The sequence below is a fragment of the Quercus lobata genome, chromosome 8, assembly GCF_001633185.2.
Source record: "Quercus lobata isolate SW786 chromosome 8, ValleyOak3.0 Primary Assembly, whole genome shotgun sequence".
Lineage (NCBI taxonomy): Eukaryota > Viridiplantae > Streptophyta > Magnoliopsida > Fagales > Fagaceae > Quercus > Quercus lobata.
In genome coordinates this window covers 52,387,536-52,408,864 of record NC_044911.1, presented here as the reverse complement: position 1 = coordinate 52,408,864, position 21,329 = coordinate 52,387,536, and the positions used below count along the sequence as shown (strand labels likewise).

General features: G+C 34.1%; 1 protein-coding gene across 5 annotated transcripts in view; it reads right to left on the bottom strand.

Moving 5' to 3' along the window:
* Window positions 1–19,846, bottom strand: part of LOC115958520 (AT-hook motif nuclear-localized protein 2-like) — a 37,443-nt gene extending 17,597 nt beyond the window's left edge. The window contains exons 1-4 of one of the 5 annotated variants that reach the window (XR_004084551.1): window positions 19,597–19,846; window positions 19,379–19,459; window positions 17,451–17,518; window positions 15,797–17,040 (exon numbers count right to left, since the gene is read on the bottom strand). Coding sequence is in view for 1 of the 5 variants with exons in the window: in XM_031076931.1 (XP_030932791.1) it covers window positions 19,379–19,459; window positions 19,628–19,669 (123 nt within the window). In the remaining 4 variants the exon portion in view is untranslated. Of the gene's footprint in view, window positions 1–15,796; window positions 17,519–19,378; window positions 19,460–19,596 lie in introns of those variants that run through there. The other 4 variants (XR_004084552.1, XR_004084550.1, XR_004084553.1 and 1 more) reach the window with 4 other exon arrangements.
* Window positions 19,847–21,329: the final 1,483 nt, after the last annotated feature.

Below are 21,329 nucleotides of genomic sequence, written 5' to 3'. Positions count from 1 at the left end.
GGTGGATTATTTTACCCAAATGAAACTCACTTAAAAAAAAAAAAAAAAAAAAAATCAAGCCAAATGGTAGGATTGGTAGGATCCTACGATCCTAGGCGATTCTACGTACGATCCTACCATTTTTGCGATCCTGCTATGATTTTAAATTTTTTAGTGAGGTGAGATCGTAAAATTGTGCGATTTTACAATCTAGATTGCGATTTTGACAACCATGGTTGAGGTAACTCGTACGTCACTAAGATTTTTTTTTTTTTTTTTGAGGGGGTTACTAAGAAGTCAATAAGGATTAGTTTACAGGACAATGATAGGTTTATATTCACCACTTATGTAAATTGTACACACTCATATACCCATTATTCCGATGTGGCTAATTTTTGCCATATGGAAGGAAAAATTTACAATTCTTATAAACTATAAATCTATAATGCACACCTGGAATTTTCTTTGTTTATATTTAGAATATTTTCACAATACTTTCATAATAAATTTTATGTGATATGTCATATGTCGTTATTTGCTGTTATTGGTGGACAACAATGTTCAAGTGTGGATTTAAATTAAAAACCTATAACAACATGTTAACTAAGATTTGCTGTGAAAATTTTGTGGATATAACACTTCTTGAGTGCTCTAAAGAACTCTCTTTTCTAGCTACCAATGAACTCATAAGGAGAGAGTTGGATTTTTGTGTTTGGATGAACAACACGCATAATATGTAAATCTCACGATTAAGGCTCAAGGCGTGGAAATTTCAATTAAATAAAAACTCTGAAAAATATATCATAGGGAAGAACACTCTTTTAGGTTTAAGAAGGTTACTCGGCATAATCTTGATACAGTAGCCTCCCTTCTCTCAATTTGTGCACAAGAGTTGGTTTTATATAGGAAATTATTAGGTTAAGTCTTTAGGCCTTTAAAGTTGGTTTACTATTTGCTGCAATTTGATTGAGCAAACTCTTGGGTACAATACAATTATATTAACTTCAAATGATCATGTTTTACTTATTTCAAATCTAGGTTTGGTCAAATTTGTGTCATTTCTTAAGCCCTGAGTGTTTACATACTTTCGAATGAAACAAGTTTCACTTAAAAATTTGTTATGGTGTAAAAAGTAAGAGTAAAATATCATCAACTAGTCATCATTGAGCAAATCAAAACCTTGTCGTCTTTGAGCCAAACTCAAACCAAATGCAATTCAATTGATAAAACACAAATTTGATATGTTTTGGTAATAGAATTTTCAACATATCTATGAACCCTAGCAGTCTCTCTATTTGGCAATTTTGTCACAAAACATCACAAACATTTTCAACATTCACATTAAGATTCTTAGCATTCCCAATTTTTGACCCTTCAACCTTGGGGTTTCAATTTTTGTTGCCTTGGCTTGATAGGCAACACAAGATGCTTGTCTACTCTTTGATCTAAGAAAATTTAATGCAATTCAGTTGAGTGTGACCATACCTTAGTGGTGACAGGTAGGAGCATGCTAGATTTAGGAGAAGGTTTAGACTTGGGCTTTGGGACTTGAACTTCAGCTATGGGGTCTTTTGCCCTCATGTACCCGAACTTGGTTAGCCTTATTATGGCTTTTGAGTTTTGAATAGTAAGGAAACAAAGATTATTTTCCTTCATTACTAGCAGGGGACTATGATGTAGATGGGAGTATGGGATAAAAGATCCCATTTTAATGAATCATAAACCACTCCTGTCACAACTTGAGTTTTGAAAACTGAGCATTTGAAAAAAAAAATTCACTTTGAGAACTTCTTTAGTTGAGATCTAGACTTATCAAGCTTATTTTTTAAGTTCTTGACCTTCTCCATGAGGGAGGCATCCCCTTCCTTACACTTTATTGTCAATTTGTCGGCTTGATCAACATTAAACCCCAAAAGTCTTTCCAGTACAACATCATTCAATTTTTCTCTAGGGATTTCTTAGAAATTTTCTTCAAATATATACATTCCCTAAAAATCTTATTATAAGCTTCTTGAATTTCATATTCTTCATCTGAATAATTTGGAAACGGCTCATCATATCACATTCATTGGACTCATTTTCCTAAGTGAAGCTCTAGGAGATAAGTAATTTTATTCTATCAATGTAAGGGGGAATAATAAGGGATTGCTACTTATCCATTGAAAGTAGGAGTCAAAAATCATAGTCAAGGAAAGATTCTTAAGTAGTGTAACTAAACTCCGATACCAATTGAAATAAATAAAAACAAAAAGGATTTAGGAGAAGGTTAGTTTAGACTTGTCTACTCTTTGATAGGCAACATAAGATGCTTGTCTACTCTTTGATCTAAGAACTATTAAAGCAATCTAGTTGAGTGTGACCATACCTTAGTGATGACACCTAGGAGCATGCTAGATTTAGGAGAAGGTTTAGACTTGGGCTTTGGGACTTGAACTTCGGCTATGGGGTCTTTTGCCCTCATGTACCCGAACTTGGTTAGCCTTATTATGACTTTTGAGTTTTGACTAGTAAGGAAATAAAGATTATTTTCCTTCATTACTAGCAAGGGACCATGATGTAGATGGGAGTATGGGATAAAAGATCCCATTTTAATGAATCATAAACCACTCCTGTCACAACTTGAGTTTTGAAAACTGAGCATTTGAAAAAAAAAAAAAATTCACTTTGAGAACTTCTTTAGTTGAGATCTAGACTTATCAAGCTTATTTTCTAAGTTCTTGACCTTCTCCATGAGGGAGGCATTCTCTTCCATACACTTTGTTGTCAATTTGTGGGCTTGATCAACATTAAACCCCAAAACTCTTTCAAGTTCATCATCATTCAATTTTTCTCTATGGATTTCTTAGAAATTTTCTTCAAATATATACATTCCCTAAAAATCTTGTTATAAGCTTCTTGAATTCCATATTCTTCATCTGAATAATTTGGAAACGGCTCATCATATCACATTCATTGGAATCATTTTCCTAAGTGAAGCTCTAGGAGATAAGTAATTTAATTCTATCAATGTAAGGGGGAATAATAAGGGATTGCTACTTATAAATGGAGTCAAAAATTATATTCAAAAAAAGATTCTTAAGTAGTGTAACTACACTCCGATACCAATTGAAAAAAAATAAAAACAAAAAAGATTTAGGCCCTCAACAACTTTTTCTTTTAGAGAGTTTCAACTTATAACGTCTACTCTTGATAATAACTCTTCATCATCAATCCAAGTCACCAGTTAGTTTTTTTGAGTAGGCAGGGATTGAACTCTAGATTTCTTATTCAACTATCAGAGATTTTACCAGTTGAACTAATTGGAACCCACAGACCCTCAACAACTTAAATGGAAAATTAATTGATAAAGTTATGGTTTATTTCAATGGATAACACAAACAGTTATCTTCAGCCAGACACTCTTAAAAACACCAAATCAAAAGCAATAAAGATATAAAAAAGTAAAAGACACAAATTTGGTAAGAAAGTGAAAAACCGATTAAGAAAATTTCAGAGAAAAAATCACTTTAGGGGATTTAACCTCATAGAAAATCCACTATTATAATAAAGGTCGGTTTCATATAGGAGATCATTAGCTTAAGTTGTTGAGCCTTCAAAGTTGGTTTACTGTTTGTCGCAATTTCAATCCAACAAGTGTCTAGAAAGGGTACAACCAATTCTTGGAGACAAGTTGTGACAACACAGCCTAAATCTAAATCATTGTACCCAACAAATTGGGTTTAAGCAGGTCCACAAGGTTTAAATAATAAATACGTCGGCATGCATACACCATACTAGAAACCCAACCACCAATCTTTATTAGAGAAATATATTATCCGACCTAACCCAATTGACCAATACAAACTCTCTGGTCCTTGTCCATTGGCTTCTATATAGTTTTAGTAAGAGAAAATGAATACGCAGAAAGGTACTTGTGCAATGTTCCAGCTATAAAAGTCTGATTGTAATTGACATTTGATCACTCTTGGAAGATTACTGTAAATTGAATCTTTTTTTTTTTAATACAGATAAATATTCTACTCTAGTCTAATTTAAGTATATATGTGTGTAAAACTCTCTTCTAAAAATTTGAAAGCTCGACTCTTGTCCCTCACACTCCATAAATACTTATACTTGTGAAGTGACCATCGCACCAAGAGTATATAAACTGAATCTTTTGAATATTATATACATATGCACAATAGTTTTCTAGATTATGAATCTTCCTCCATAGAATAAGTCCGAAACTTTTTTTAAGAAGACTTGTAGTCAATAATTATTATTTTTTACAGGATATTTCCATTTCACTCAAATTAACAGATGCTCGATCGCATCAATGATTAAGCTGGTTTGGCAACCGAAACCTTCTTTATTAGACTTTGCTCTAGCTAGTAGACTTTTAGTAAATTTATCTTAAGTAGATAATATTTTAATTGCTTAACACACTTGCTTTTACCCAATTAATGGAAGCTAACATCATTGGAAATTTAGCAAAACTTGGCAGCTACGGATGATCTTTTGCTTTTTCTATTGTTTTGGCTGTGTTAGGAATGTACCTACCCAAAATAAGAGGCCGTGACTGTTATGAATGATCCCACGTTATCTGTGTAATCAAAATTTTAAATTAGAGGTTTCTCAAAAAAATTAAATTAGATTAGAGGATTTATCTTACTATTTTTTAAATAATAAAAATATTAGATGGTTTATCTTAAGCATTGATATGAGAATTAAGTCATTTGTTAAGGTTATATAAGACTGATTAGGGACTCTGAAAACCTGACCACCCAATTAGTTCGATTTGACCCGAAGGGTCATAGGAGGTTTCTACGAGTTGATTAAGTGAATATATATCAAGTGGAAGAAGCTCATTTTCTAGGGTTTCAAGTCAAATGTCAAATGGATGATAATTTCTCCGAACTAATTAATTTGATTTTTATAGAATTCATACCCCTTTTTTACACATGCATATATGCTTGCCACTGGTATTTTGGAATACACCTTTTGGTTAACATATAAATTATAATGTAAATGTAAGTTATAATTTGTTTTTTCCATGCTTGGTTTCAATTCATTTTTTGAGCCTATTATTAGAGTTAATATAATTATTGTTATGCTTAATCTACCTCATATAATTTAAGTTGATTATAAATATATATTTCAAAAAATTAAAACAAATAATTAATAATTAATAAATAGCCATTAGTATATGAAGTTAAAATATTAATCTAAATGTAATATACTCAAATAAGTCGTTCAGATACTTAAAGGTAACATGAAAAAAATAAATTAACTCGGAAGTATCAACAATATGATCATATACTCTAAAGACGTGATATAACTTTATTATTTTGAATTCATTTATGTATGCCTTAATTTTTTAAAGACATGATATAACATTTTTATTTTGAATTAATCTAAAGGCATTAATTTTTTAGATTTCATTTCCAATTATCAAAAAGTGACTCGCTCGTAATAGTGATTCATGGGGGGTGCATGCCCCATTATTTTTTTTGAGTTTGATGGTGAGAAATCATTCCAAGCACTGCAATTGACTATATGATCAAGGCCGAAATTATAACTTTAAATAAGTTGATTTTATAAGACTCAATAAAACCCTATGAACGTATTGAACATAGCGATATGTTCATAGAAATCAAAATACTGCAATTATTTATGAATATCTTACATTCATACTTATGTACTCTTCTAAATCATATTATTGTAATTATTTATGAATATCATACAATTCATTATTCGTACATATTTCAAGCAAATAATGTACATTTGCTGAGTCGTAATAGTGCCTTTGAAAAAACCAGAACTATCAAGACTATAATCAACCCCCCCAGAGAAACTCTTGGTATATACATATATAAAAACTTAAATTTACAACGACTTTTCAACTAACTTGCATTTTTTTTTCTTGAACCTTGGAAGCTAGAGCTCGTTTATTGAAACTCTGTAGCTGCTATGCAAAGAAACCTCTCATAAATCAACTCCTCTCTCCATTGCCTATGGCCCTTGGCAATGAAATCTTCAATCCTCGTCTCCAAATCCTCAGCTTGCTCATCATTACTATCAACATCATCATCACTACCTTCACCATCATCACCATGATACTCGTCACTATCATCATAATCTTCATCTTTTGTATCATCATCAAATTCATATACTGTAAGAGGGAAAGAAAGAAAGTAATCAAAATCTCCATCGGATGGCTTAAAACTCCCACGACAGATTGTGATAACAATAACATTAAACACGAAAAACACAGCCCCCCGACTAGACTTTTTCAAAAAAATAAACTCGTACGTAGAAAGAAAAGGGTTATGCTGTTTAGAAGCTGAGAGTGACAAAGAAAAGAAGATAAAGAGGATTAGAAGGATTATTAGGCACAAAAGAAGTGCAGGAATATTGGAAGCTATCTTCATGCCAAACTCGGTACCTGTAATATTGCCTAGCTCTCATGTGAAGAAATAGCTCTCTTTCACTCTCTTTATATATGACGATGTGATTGAATATTATTCATTAAAAAGTTAAGAAATCTTCTGAGAAATTTACGGAAAGTCTACTTCTGAAAGTAATAGGAGGAATACTTTTTTTTTTTTAAGGAATAGTTAATTGTATAAGACAAATACCATTTTATATTTGATTATTTTGAAGAGATTGTATAAAACAATTGCAATATACATGTACTTTCTGTTTTCGTTGCCGTCTATGTGTATATATACATTTATATTTGTCATTCTGTACACTTACATGTGTGCTTTGTACATTCCACGCAAATCTTGATTGCAAAGTAAGAGGAAATTTCCCAGCTGAATTCTCTGACTGAAGAAATTGACGCTGATAAAGGAACAATAAAAGAATATGCAAATTTGCAATAAAGAACGAAAAAAAATTCTGACACCTAGTCGTGACATGTCAAGTTCACTGACATGTTAGATAATAAATAAATAAAATAGAAACTTGAGGTCAGGTCAGAAATATGATTATCATGTAATATAAATTATTCCATCATTTCTTTAAAGTTATTTTAACTTTTGAATGTGCCTTTATATTAAAACTTTATTCTACCTCTCTTATGTGTTTGATTCTAAAAAAGAAAATTAATAGTAGTATTTATTATTTATTTATTTATCTAAGGTCAACTCTCATGTCATCTAGATTCTAGAACCCTAAAGTATGAGTTCCTTGACAAGTAAGTACTATTATGTTTATAGCCAAGTATGGTCTCCACAGCTAATTGTCCCCTTATCCTATTTCAGGCTATTTGTTCGGGGAAAAAAAAAAAAACCTAATGAAATTTAATGTAAACGTCATTTTTAACCTGATTATTGTTTATATATATATATATATATATATATATCTGTATGTATCGATTATCAGTCAAGTTTCATTGAGATTTTTTTTTTTTTTTTTTATATATATATATATATATATATAAGATTTGAGAGCTAGGCAATATAGAACTCTTCCTTTATGAGGTTTGGTCTTTAGAGAATCCTTTTTTGGGTCCAAGTGCATGATATCCCGATTGCTTATATGAACCAAGCTACGGCAGAAGAGCTCTGTTCTGTGATCGGTGAAGTGATTCATATGCCAGGGGGTCCTTCGTTGGGCGGACAGGGATTTTTGAGAGTTAGAGTACATGTGGATGTGACTCAACCCCTCTGTCGTGGAAGAATTGTGACGCTTGAGAATGGAGAACAATCATGGGTGGCGTTCCGGTACGAGCGGCTACCCAATGTATGTTACTGGTGCGGGTGTTTGGATCATGCTGATAAAGACTGCGAAGTCTGGATTCATAGCAATGGTTCTCTCAAAACCAAGGATAGGAGGTATGATTCTAGTATTAGAGCCCTTCCTTTTTATTCCTCCAGCAAAAATGTTGTTTGTGTGCCTGGATATTTTGAATCACAGAAACAGAGACTGAAGGAAAAGGCTGCACATGTGAAGAAAGCCAACAGGAGCAGAAAGGACGATCATCCGTTCCGACCAACGATGCAGACAGAAACGGAAGGTGCTGATATCCTGGCTGGCATTAATGATGATTTGAATTTAAATAGGGAGGATTCTTTGCCTTGTTTTCAGAGTCATAATGAGGCACGGACAGTTGACATGCAAAATCCCATAAATCCGGAGAGGATTTTCGGGGATTTGGAAACGCATGAAAATCTTCAACATCTTGGGCCGGGCTGTGTTGGCAATGAGACTAACGTGGACCCAACTAGCTCATCTTGTGGACCTGGATTAAAAAGCCTAAATTGTGATACTCCTTTAGTGAAACCGGGCCTGGTGAGGGAGACTTCAATCAAATGGGTGAGAGCTACTCGGTCCAGTGGTAAATCTGATGAGCTTGTTCATCCAACAAATCTGGGAAAACGCCATGCAGAGGCTTTTGTACACGAGCTGCTGGAAGCAAAACATCGGTCCAAAAATACTAAGCATGGTGATTCAAGCACAAGTCCAACGGTGGAGGCTATTCAACAGCCCCGCCGAGAGCTATGAGTTGGTTATGTTGGAACGTGCGAGGGCTTGGGAACCAACGCACCGTTCATGAGCTTGCATTGTTAGTGCGGGCACAAGATCCTGCTGTCCTGTTCTTGGCCGAGACTTAGGCAGACGAAGATAGGCTGGCGAAGTTATGTGATGATTTACATTTTGATGAGAAGTGGGTTGTTCCAAGAGTTACGAGGGCTGGCGGACTAGACTTGCTTTGGAAGAACACGGTACAAATTACTGTAGATTCATCTTCCCTTAACTATATTGACGTCATCGTCAACAAAGGGAAGGATGACTCTTGGAGATTTATTGGTATGTATGGGGTGCCAGAAACTGGGAGGAAACATGAGACTTGGGATTTATTGCGAACTCTTGATCGGAAATTCAGCTTGCCATGGTTGGTGGCCGGTGACTTCAATGAAATCTTATTATCACATGAGAAGTTTGGCGGGGCATTGAGAAGTGAAGCAGCTATGAGAGATTTCAGAGAAGTTGTGGATGATTGTGGGCTACTGGATTTGGGGTATGTGGGTAAAAAATATACTTGGCGGGGCAAACGTGGTGACGGTATGGTGTTGGAACGGCTTGACCGAGCTTTAGCTACACAAGCTTGGCTTGCATTGAACCCAGCCACACAGGTGCAGTGTATTAGATCAAATGTCTCTGATCACTATCCCATAATTGTCAAGCCTGAAGGTATTGTGGGAAGACATTGCAAATTGTTTAGATCTGAACACATGTGGCTAACAGAGAGTGGTTGTGGTGATACTGTTAGGGAGACTTGGATGACTCACATGCCGTACTCGTCCTCTCAGATAGTGTTGGAGAAAATCAAGCTTTGTGAGGAAAAGCTAATGGAGTGGAGCAAACGCTCCTTTGGTAGTGTGAAGAAACAGCTTGAGGAGAAGTCTAAACTCCTAGAAAGGGCTGAATTTGCGGCGGCACAGGGGGCTGATTTTGAAGCAGTACGAATTCTTAGAGTTGAAGTGAATGAGTTGCTTGAAAAAGAAAGCTTGATGTGGCAGCAACGAGCAAGAGCTTTGCACCTCAAATCTGGTGATAGCAATACCAGATTCTTCCACAACAAAGCTTCTCAGAGATTTCGACGTAATAGAATTGTGGGCTTGCTTGATGAATCCAATTCTTGGTGCATGGATAGATCACAGGTTGAGGATATAGTTTATGGCTTTTATTCTAGCTTATTTACATCCTCTAGACCAGCTAGTGCTCATGCTGTGTTGGAGGTCATCCAGCCTTTAATCACTGAGGATATGAATAATGGTTTGACTAAGGAATTCACAAGACATGAGGTAGACATTGCCCTAAAAGAGATGGCCCCGCTCAAGGCCCCGGGTCCTGATATGGTATGCCCCCTCTTTTCTTTCAATCTTTTTGGCATTTGATTGGAGATGATGTCTCCAAAGCGGTTTTAGATTGTTTGAATTCATGCCATATTCCTGAGAAGTTTAATTTCACTTATGTTACTCTTATTCCCAAAGTGAAGAACCCCGAAAAAATATCTGAATTTCGACCTATAAGTCTCTGTAATGTTATTTACAAGTTGATTTCTAAGGTGTTGGCAAATCGTTTAAAACCTTTATTACCACTTATTGTTTCCGAAAATCAGAGTGCTTTCCAGGCTGGCAGGGTAATTATTGATAATATTCTTATGACTTTCGAAACCTTACATTACATGAAAAATCATCAGAGTGGTAATACAGGTTTTATGGCTCTTAAACTTGACATGAGCAAGGCTTATGATCGAGTTGAATGGTCCTTTATGAAGGGTCTATTGGAAAAGATGGGTTTTCGCAGAAAATGGGTTGATCGTATGATGGAATGTATCACTACTGTTACTTATTCCATTCTGATTAATGGGGAGCCATCTCAGGTCATCCACCCTAGCAGAGGACTCAAACAAGGAGATCCTCTATCTCCATATCTCTTCCTTCTTTGTACTGAGGGTTTGCATGGCTTACTAGCTACGACAGCTGCCTCTGGCGAGATTAGAGGTATATCTATTTGCAGGGGTGGACCCCGATTAACCCATTTATTTTTTGCAGATGATAGCTTGCTTTTCTGCATAGCTTCGGTCCAGGAATGTATGCACATCCAGGACCTTCTGTCTACTAATGAAGATGCATCCGGACAAAAGCTGAATAGAGATAAAACTACTCTTTTCTTTAGTAAAAACACGGATAGAGGGATTCATGATTCTATCATAGACCTGCTTGGTGTTCCCGAAGTAAAGCAATATGAAAAATATTTAGGCTTGCCATCCTTTGTGGGAAGGAACAAAAAAACAAGCTTGGCTTTTCTTTAGTAAAAACACGGATAGAGGGATTCATGATTCTATCATAGACCTGCTTGGTGTTCCCGAAGTAAAGCAATATGAAAAATATTTAGGCTTGCCATCCTTTGTGGGAAGGAACAAAAAAACAAGCTTGGCTTTCATCAAAGATTGGATTTGGAAGAAGCTTCAAGGGTGGAAGGAGAAAATTCTATCCCAAGCTGGGAGGGAAGTTCTTTTGAAGGCGGTAGTGCAAGCCATTCCCACATATTCTATGAGCTGCTTTAAGCTTCCTATTACACTTTGCCATGAGATTGAGGCAATGATACGGAAGTTTTGGTGGGGTCAACGAGGCACTAGAAGGCGTATTCATTGGGTTAAATGGAGTAAAATGTGTAGGCCTAAATCGCTTGGAGGTATGGGTTTCCGGGAACTACAAAAGTTCAATGATGCAATGCTTGGCAAGCAAATTTGGTGTTTATTACAAAATCAAGATTCTCTATTCTACAAGTTTTTCAAAACTAAAATTTTCCCGCATGGGACCATTTTTGATGCTAAGGAAAATAGAGGATCCTTTGCTTGGAGAAGCATCTTGAAGGGAAGAGAAATCATCAAGCGAGGTTTGAAATGGAGAATCGGGAATGGTTCAAAAGTCTGTATTTACAGTGATGCTTGGCTACCTGGGTCTCAGCAAGGCAAGATTTTATCCCCTGTTATAGATGGTCAAGCTGATGCAAGGGTGTATAGCTTAATAAATCATGATAGTTTGTGCTGGAAGAAGGATGAGATTGATAAGTGTTTTATACCGGAGGAAGCTGCACTCATTAAGGCCATTCTGCTCAGTCTTTTCAATAGAGAAGACGTTCCATATTGGCCCCATACCAGGGACGGTGTCTTCTCGGTCAGGTTTGGGTACCGGCTCTATTTGGACCTTGCTGAAACAGAGGTCGCCAATAGCACAGGTGCAGCAGACGCTACGACGGTGTGGAAGGATATTTGGCGGCTTCAGGTTCCAAACCGATTAAAGAACCTTCTGTGGCGAGCCGGGAATAACTCCTTGCCAACTCAGGCCAACCTTTTTAGAAGAAAAGTTCTCGACGATGTGCTATGTCCGGAATGCAAGCTTAACGCAGAGGATACTCTGCATGCGGTCTGGTCTTGCCCGAAACTGATTGATACTTGGAAAGCTCACTTCGTTCAACTTCAGGCGACCACTACTCACTGTGCATCCTTTCTTGACGTGATTGATAGAGCTTCACTGGAGAAAAATTCTTTCGAGCTTTTCGCAATGACAGTCTCTGCAATTTGGATGAGGCGCAACAAGCTCCGGCTGGGTGAAAAATCAACTCCATTGGGTCAGATTCTGGCTTTAGCTTTCGATGCTCTCAAGGAATTTCAGCAGCTGCGTCCTACACATGCGAAGATACCATGGACAGCTCGGGCAGTACATTGGAGACCACCACCTGAAACTTGTGTCAAGGCGAATTTTGACGGCGCAATTTTCTCATAGGCTGGACTAGCTGGCATCGGCATTATAATCCGGAATGAACAAGGATTAGTTATGGCTGCTCTCTCATAACAAATTCCGCTACCTGCTTCGGTGGAGATGGTGGAAGTGCTAGCGGCTTGCCAGGCTTTGGTTTTTGCTAAGGAACTCGAGTTTGATAGAGTGGTTGTGGAAGGAGACTCTGCAAATACTATTACCTCTATTAATGGAGGGCTCATGGACCACTCGGCTATGGGACATGTTCTGTTAGATATCAAAAGCTTAAGTTCTTGTTTTTCTTTTATTTCATTTCAGCATATTAATAGAGAAGGAAATTGTGTGGCTCACAAGCTTGCTAGACAAGCTGCCAGTATTCCTTTTTTGGTTTGGATGGAGTCTATTCCACCAGACGTTTTTGAGGTGTATCAACTCGATTTATTATAGATGCAATAATAAAATCTCTACCCAGAGGGGATTTTTCTCAAAAAAAATATATATATAAGATTTGAGATTTTGTTAAATCAACAATAATGTACATATTAACAATTAACGTTTGACTTTTAGCCTTACAAATATATATATATATATATATATATTTATATAAAATATCCATTAAGGTTTGACTTTTAGTTGGCATTTTATATTTATTGACATATTTACCTATTAATCACACCTATCTTGGTACTTTTTTTCCCCCTTTCAAGTATCAAAATTTTTTTTTTATTGCGTCCATATATTAAAGAGAAATGCTATGTTCATAATATTTTCACAACAAATTCTAAGTGTTAAGTTATTGTTAATTATTATGGGTGGACAAAAAAGTAATTAAAAATCTCTATTAAATTTAATTATTTTTTTAATAATATGTAATATTTATATAAATATCTATTACCTCTATTAAATTTAGTTAGTTTTTTAATAATATATAATATTTATATAAGTATATATTAAGTTTAATGTCAAAAAATTCATCTTATCCTTTAGGAATCTTTTTTTTTTTAAGGATTCTAATTGGTCTAAAGTGACTAAGAAAAAGGAGATATTTGGCCGAATGGGAGATGGTATGTGATGTGACCCTCTTCCAAACTTAAAAAAATTAACATAAACCTTTTTTATATATATATAAAACATTTTTGATATTTTATAGCACTATATTATTTTAGTTAAAAAAGAAAAATTTTTCTACTCAAAAGAAAATTAAGAGTGAACTGAGAAATAAGAGGTTTAGAACCTTTAAGCAAGGTTATTGTTTTATTTTTACACTAAGGTAGTTCCATGTCTTGAACATGCATACGTGTCTTTCTTTTATATTAATATATTTCATATTAATTTTCTCACTACAAGTAGGGGTGTCAATTCGGGTTAGTGTGTCGGGTTCGTGTCGTGTCAAGGTAGGGGTATTTGACTAAATGGCTCAACCCTAACCCGACCTATTTAATAATCGTGTCATGATCCTTCAACCTTAAACCGACCTGTTAATAAGGCGGGTTGACCTGACTCAATCCATTTGACACGTTTAATAAACGAGTCGTGTTGGGTTGACTCGAATGTAACACAACCCATTTCAACCTGCATAATATTAAATATAACATCCATCTAGAAATAATTTTTTTTACATCTCAAAAAGCAGTGCATATACTTCAAGTTTTCAACTTACATTCAAAATAATATAGTTCAACAAAAATATAGCATTCATCTAGAAAATAAGTTCTTTACACTCCAAAAGAAATGCATACACTTCAACCCAAATTCAAAATAACTAAGTTTAACAAAAATAAAATAACATATTTCAAAAAAAAATATAATATCCTTGGAACTCGTCAAATGCTAAGTATCGATATTAAAAGAATTTAAGTAAATAGTAGACTAATCCTGACTATGACCACGATTATCATCCATAGATTCTTTGTTGATGTCCAAATTCATAACATCTTCCACAAGCTCATCCAATTTTATTTGTGCAAGTTCTATGCCAAAAAAAAAAAAAAAGTATTAGTAGTTCTAGGGTCTGTAAAGTTTCAATTTCCAATTATATTCCTTATAAATTTTTGTAATTACTCACTTTTCTTTTTAAATTTAAAATATATGTTGGATATAAAAGGTATTTGACAAATCTAAAATAAAATAAATATTTATTTGTTAAATGAGTTAAATGGGTTGTGTTAAGTGGATCATTTCGGATTGACACAAATAAATTGGCGTGTCAAACGTGTTTATTGCGGGTTGACCCGTTTATGACATGTTTCTTATCGTGTCGCTTTCAAGTCGACCCATTTATGACCCAAACCCATTAAGGTCCAACCCTAACCGGAAAAAACCCGTGTCGGGTTCGTAGGTTGGGTTGAACATTAACACCCCTAACTACAAGAAATTTGGGTTTAGGTGATGTTTGTAAAACATCACTAAAAACCCAAAAAACGTCACTATAGAGACAAATGTTCTATAGCGACTTTTTTTTTGGTGATGCTAGCAATCGCTATAGATCTATTGCGACGTTTCTAAAAACGTCGCCATATGTGACTTTAATGACGTTCAAAAACTTTTAGTGACATTTTTTAAAATGTCACTAAATAATATAACATTTTTGAATATAATGTAGGAAAATACATTTAGCGATGTTTTTAAAACGCCACAAATAATCAAACCTATAGTGACTGTGGAGGCTAGTTAATTAGGAAAGTATTGTTAAAATAGTATTAACTAGGCCTATGGCCCAATCCGAGGACGTTAGACCATCCGAAGAGGCCCAAATAAGGTTATGAGAAGAATAAAATGAAGAGAGAAGTAGAGACAATATGAGATGGATCCAATAAGCGTCCGAGGTCAAAAGTCTTCTCGGCAACATGTGTCTGAGGTAAATTTAAGTGTCATATCATCACGAGCTTACTTCGGAGTTACATCACAACTAAGGGTGGGATATTGGACCAGGGATAAGAAAAGAAAGGTAAACAAATATCTTCAAAAGCTGCTACTTCCGTATTAAATGCCTCTCAACTAACTCTCTGACCGCATTAATATGGAAGTGATGCCTGAATAGTGATCAAGTAGCCTTACAGCTACTGATTGATGGTTTTGAGAGGTGCTGGATGGGACAGAAAGGAGTCCCCTGAATCTAACCTACACGTGTTTGGTAAGAATGACACCGAAATTGTAATATATAACATGGAAAAATGTATCAAGGGGGGATGGAGAAAGAAAAGGACTGGAACAATTGTACAATTTTATGATTGAATAAAACCATTTATATAAACTATTAAATCTGTTCCGAGGATAGATTTTTTAATCTTACTTATGTCAAACCGTCTTGAACTGTTAGATCTAATCGTTTTTCTTTTGAAATAAATCTAGTTCTTCCATCCATGCTCTATAAATTTATTTTTTGGGCCGTTAGAGTTTGAACCCAATTCGATTTTGGGACCAATTCCATTTCAGTCCTTACAGCGACATTTCAAAAACGTCACAAAAGCATTTGTCCTCCTGCTTTTTAGCAACGTTTTTAAAACGTCACTAAAACCTGCTCATAAAGTTTTTTTTTAATATTAAAAATGCTATATAAACTGCTCAAAATTCAACAATAATTAACATGAGCTTGTAATGATAACAAATGTTCAAACTAACACATTAACACCATTTCACATAGATGCAAATAGATATATATTTAATACCAATACATAACATGTGTCTAAAGTATCATCTTGAATTTAACAAAACACTTGTCTATCTACAAAAACAAAACCACCCAAATTATGACAATATTGTAAACAAAGTGCAATACTTTCAAAATAAATGTGGTTGTTCAAAACAACTATGTGATAGCACATCTTAAAAAAAAACCACCCAAACTATAACAATATAAACAACAAAGTACAATACTTCCAAAATAAATGTCTTTGTTCAAAACAACTATTTAATAACCCATGGAGTCCTTAAAACACTACATTTACCGCGATAAGCTAGTTTCTTGATGGGATGAAGCTTGTGATCTTTGTGGAGTTAGAGATTGATAATCTAAACCAAAACCACCCTGAATACAAATTAAGAATATCTAAGAAGTTCATAAAGAAATCATTTTGAGTAACAAAATAATAGTAGCTATACTTAAAAAATTTAAACACTTAACACTAAATACATTCTTAAAACATTAAAATTTAAACACTATATTCGACAGACGTCCTATCTCTAATATCCATCCAACTCTTGTCCATAGCTATAGAATAAATTTACACAATAAATACCTATAGCACGATATCTTGAAAGCATAAACCAACGGTTAATCCATATTTTAATTACTCTAACAAAACAAACCTATGCTTCTAAGAAAACAAGGCAAAATTTCCAAATTTGAGAAAATGACTTGCAAGTCACACAAGGTCCTAAGTGTAGGCATGAGTCTAATTTCATACGTAATTTATTAATACATTTGGTAACTAATCAACATCTCTTGAAAATTATCAATTAGTTTGCATGTTTGACATGTGAAAGAAATGAAATAATCAAACAAATATAACTCAACAATATCTATCAAAATTTTCAAAAATCAATAAACACTCCCAATACCAATTGAAACTACCTTATAACATCATGTAAGCCACCTGTTTCCTCCAACTCAACAATCCATCACAAAACAATTATCAATATCACAATATAGAATGCTTACAAGTATTGAAGTCCAAAACGTAATCAACAAACATAACTCAATAATATCCAAATTTTCAAAAAATAATAAACACTTCCAATATGAATATAAACTGCTTTATAACACCTTGCAAGCCCCCCGTTTGCTCCAACACAACAATCCACCCTGACAAAATTATCATAATCACAAATATAGAATGCTTACAAGTATTAGAAAAAAAGTAGTAATCGACAAACATAACTCAATTTCCTAATTTAATAAACACTCCTAATATCAATTGCAACGACTTTATAACACCATGTAAGCCACCCGCTTGCTTTAACACAACAATCCACCCAATACAATTATCATAATCACAAATATAGAATGCTTACAGGTATTGAAATCCAAAAAGTAATCAACAAATATAATTCAAAAATATCCATCCAAATTTTTAAAAAATAATAAACACTCCCAATATGAATATAAACCGCCTTATAGCACCATGCAAGCCACCCACTTGCTCCAACTTAACAATCCATCCCAACACAATTATCAATATCTCAAGTACAAAATTTTAAGCAAAAATTACTTACTATGCTCAAGCCAAGCAAACACCTTTCCAAAAAAAACCCAAACTTATCACAATAAGTGAGTGGTTAACCTACAAAATAAAAGAGTACACTTAAATGATGTGGAAGGAAAATAAGGGTGTCATTGCCAAAAAAAAAAAAAAAAAATTTAATCCCTTCAAATTTTCAGATCAGGTAGAGAATACTAAGTTGATCCCTTCAAAATATGCTTATGTGGGGAATCTTTATCCTTTTGTCCTTGTAGACAATGAATTATTTACTTTCAAACTCAAACTATAAGAAGGAAAATAAATAAATAAATAAAAATAAGAGGAATACTTTCATTCTTAACAAAAAGATTGACACATTTGGGAAATAGTAACTAACATATTTTTGTCTCCATTTCTATTTACCGAAGTGCTTTTGCAAGCCAGCCAATATACGCACAAGTTTACAAATTCTGCATCAAAGTACCACCTCCCTCTATCTCTTTCTCTTATACTCACACACCTCCCTCTATCCCTCTATCTCTTTCTCTATATTTCTTATTCTAGTTAAACTTATACCCCTGTGCCTGCCAAATTCTATCTTTATCTAAACCCAATAAAGTTCAAGCATTTCATCAATTCCATATACAATCTCAAAAAGCCTTTTAATATATTCAATTAAAAAAATCAAAACTAAAGCAAGCATACATACATATATATATATATATATATATATATATATAAACTAAAGCAAGCAAAACTTACAAGTCCCTTGTTCTGGCCTTTTTGTAAAAGTAAAAATCTTGAAATCCTCCCTTGATTGGATGATGTCAAGGTTGAATTTTCAAAATATTGATCCAAGAAAATATTATTTAATGATGTAACATCCAAAAGTTACACTAGTTGTAACTAGATCCTTACTCTAAAACAATTACTCCAAATTGAAAATATCAAATATCAAAGCATACAAGCAGAAAATAAAAGTCATGTCCACAAACCATGGTTGCAAAACTCATTAATGAAACCAGGGCCAGTTAAAGGTTCCAAGCCAGATCATCTTGTTAATTTGTTTACAGCTTGGTGTTGAAGTTTTCTTGTCATAAGTCAGGATGATTGTACTTTTTAATTTGATGTAATACGTGTGGATGGGAAATAATTGTGTTTGAGTTTATGCGTGATGTGTGTTAAGTGTCATATACTCATGCAATAAAGTTTCAAGATGAATATATACTTGATTCAAATTCAAATATGTCTAATTTTGCAAAGCAAGGTGTCAGTAGACACAATTGTCTCAGTCCACTTTACAGACTTTACTGCAACAATATTAGTACATTAATTGTAAGGTAGTTGCATTGGCCAATGTCCTCTTTAAACACTACCTTGTCAACCTTCAGATCAAACATTTGGCTCTTGGCATCACACCACCAACACCCTAAACTTGGCTAGGGTCTTGTGAATTATGTGAAACACAACACTCTATAATTTTGGTTACCTATGAATGGATCTTGTCAAACCCATACCCATGTAAGACTTAAGGCTAACTACATAAACACTAGGACCATCTGAGAAAAGCCAAATATGCAAGCTAAGCAAGTTGATCAACCACAATATAAGCAAAATAATGACCTTAAAAGAGAAGATAAAATTAAATAAAACAGGGCACAAATAATTAATAACAATTTTTTTTGTATTTCCCAGTCAAAAGTTGTAGGGAACTACTTAGTGGAGTTATTATGATGCTCTACTAAAAAATCTCAATATTCTTACCATTAACACTTCAATCTACTACTTTATTTTAAAGCCAAAGGCAAAAAAAAAAAAAAAAAAATCAATTAATAAGAGAGTAATATTTTGGCATCCTAAAAGTATCATACACAGTATTTAATAGATATGGGTTACTAAATGTGCTCCAAAATCAGCATCAAGATGGATAAGAAAAAGATAATAATAGGAAAAATGATTTACCTGCTCAAAACCAAGCATAAGATTATTCCACTCTATATTCCTAATAATCAACAAATTGAACCTAGCAAGAAGGAGTGCAACCTGGGCCAAAATAAATCACAAAATACCAAGTGAAACATTATCTATATGTTTCATAATAAAAAACTAAAATCAAAAGGTTCTTGTGGAAATATTTCATAATAAAACAACTAAAATGAAAGAAAAATAACCAAATCTACCAAAAATGAAGAAAATCTAGAATAAACTCTCTGTGTCTTTGTATCTTTCTCTTATTTTCATGGGTTGTGGCATGGGTATGGTGGGGAGGAGGGAGAGGAGTGAAGAAAGAGAGAGTAGATCGGTGGCTTAGGCAGTGGCTATGGCTAGGGCGGTGGGTACGGCAGTGGGTATGGGTGGCGGCATGAGGGGAAAGTAAGAAGAGGAGTTATGGGGAGAGAGAGAAGTGGTGTGAGGGGATAGAGAGAAATGGGAGCTGAATGAACATAAGAAAGAAAAAATAGTGTAGGAAAAAAAAAAGTGGGAAATGAAAACTGGGAGAAATTTTGTGCGGGAGAATGAAAGATTTGGGAGGAAAATATAGCGACGTTTTCAACATGTCGCTATAGAACTTTTGGAAACGTCGCTATAGAGCATCATTTCTTTTTTCCCAATACAGCTACAAGATAGCGGCATATTTAAAAACGTCGCTAAAAAACACCACCTAAACCCAAATTTCTTGTAGTGTCTTTTTTTCAAAATTTTGATGTAGATGGTATACATAGATCTGAAGATCACATAATCTTTTTTATCATCATTTTATTTTGGAATTTGCCAATGTTTAGTAAGGATTAGAAAATTAAAATCCTAACAACATGCATGTTTTAGAATGATTTCATTTCGACTTATTCTTATATTTTTATTATTGTAACCACAGAACAAGGATTTTTAGCTATGAATAATAAATATTGTTAAAATTAGTCTTCACAACAAAAAAGAAAGATGATTTATAATAGACTTTTTGATTTTATAAATTGAAAATGATTCGTAAATTAATATAGAATCAATTATGACTTTCGAGATGTAGAAAAATGTTGAATTCCATTTTGGTAGAAGATTAATTCAAAATGTATTGGTGAAAATTTATTTTGTTTATTTAATTACACTTTATCACCCTAAACTATAAACCAGATTACACTTCACACCCTAAACTATTCAAATGCACACTTTGCATCTTAGCGTTACTTATTTATGAAGAAATAAAAAAAAAAAGAAAAAAAAAGAAAGACATTAAGTGCCTGTTTGGATTGATTGGGAAATTATTGTGTACTCCCGAAATATCATAAATGCATACTCCCCCCTCTCACATGAATGATGGGCCCTACTAATTAAATTCATGGTGGGACCCACCATTCATGTGAGAGGGGGACTATGCATTTATGGTACTGTAGGAGTATCAAATAATTTTCCGGATTGAGAAAGGAAGGAGGAGGAGTGGAAGGGAGTATAGTAGAGTAAAGTAGAGTTGGCTGAAAATATGCTAATTTTGGGCTAAATTTACTTTATTTTACTCTATTCCCCCTCCATTCCCCTCAATCAAAATGAACCATAAAGAATTTAGTGCTTCCTTGAAACAGAAGGCAAAAACCAGGCTGAGCAGTGCCTAGATAACTAGGAAAAAAAAATATATTGGTAAACAACTTAAGCATTTCCATACATGGGAAATCCATCTTCCACTTTTCTAAAATCTGTCAATCTTGAGAGATTAATTACCATACAACAAATTAACAAGTACCATTAGCCATTGTTGCAAAATAAAGGACAAGCATGAAGCATGGCTTAGCTTAGTTTGTTTATTTTTATTTTTTATGATAATTCAAAAGTTATAATATGGGAGAGGAAATTTGAACTCTAGATATCTCCTTTGAAAGTACCAAAAAAAAAATTGAACTATAAGACTCTTGACTAGTTTGTT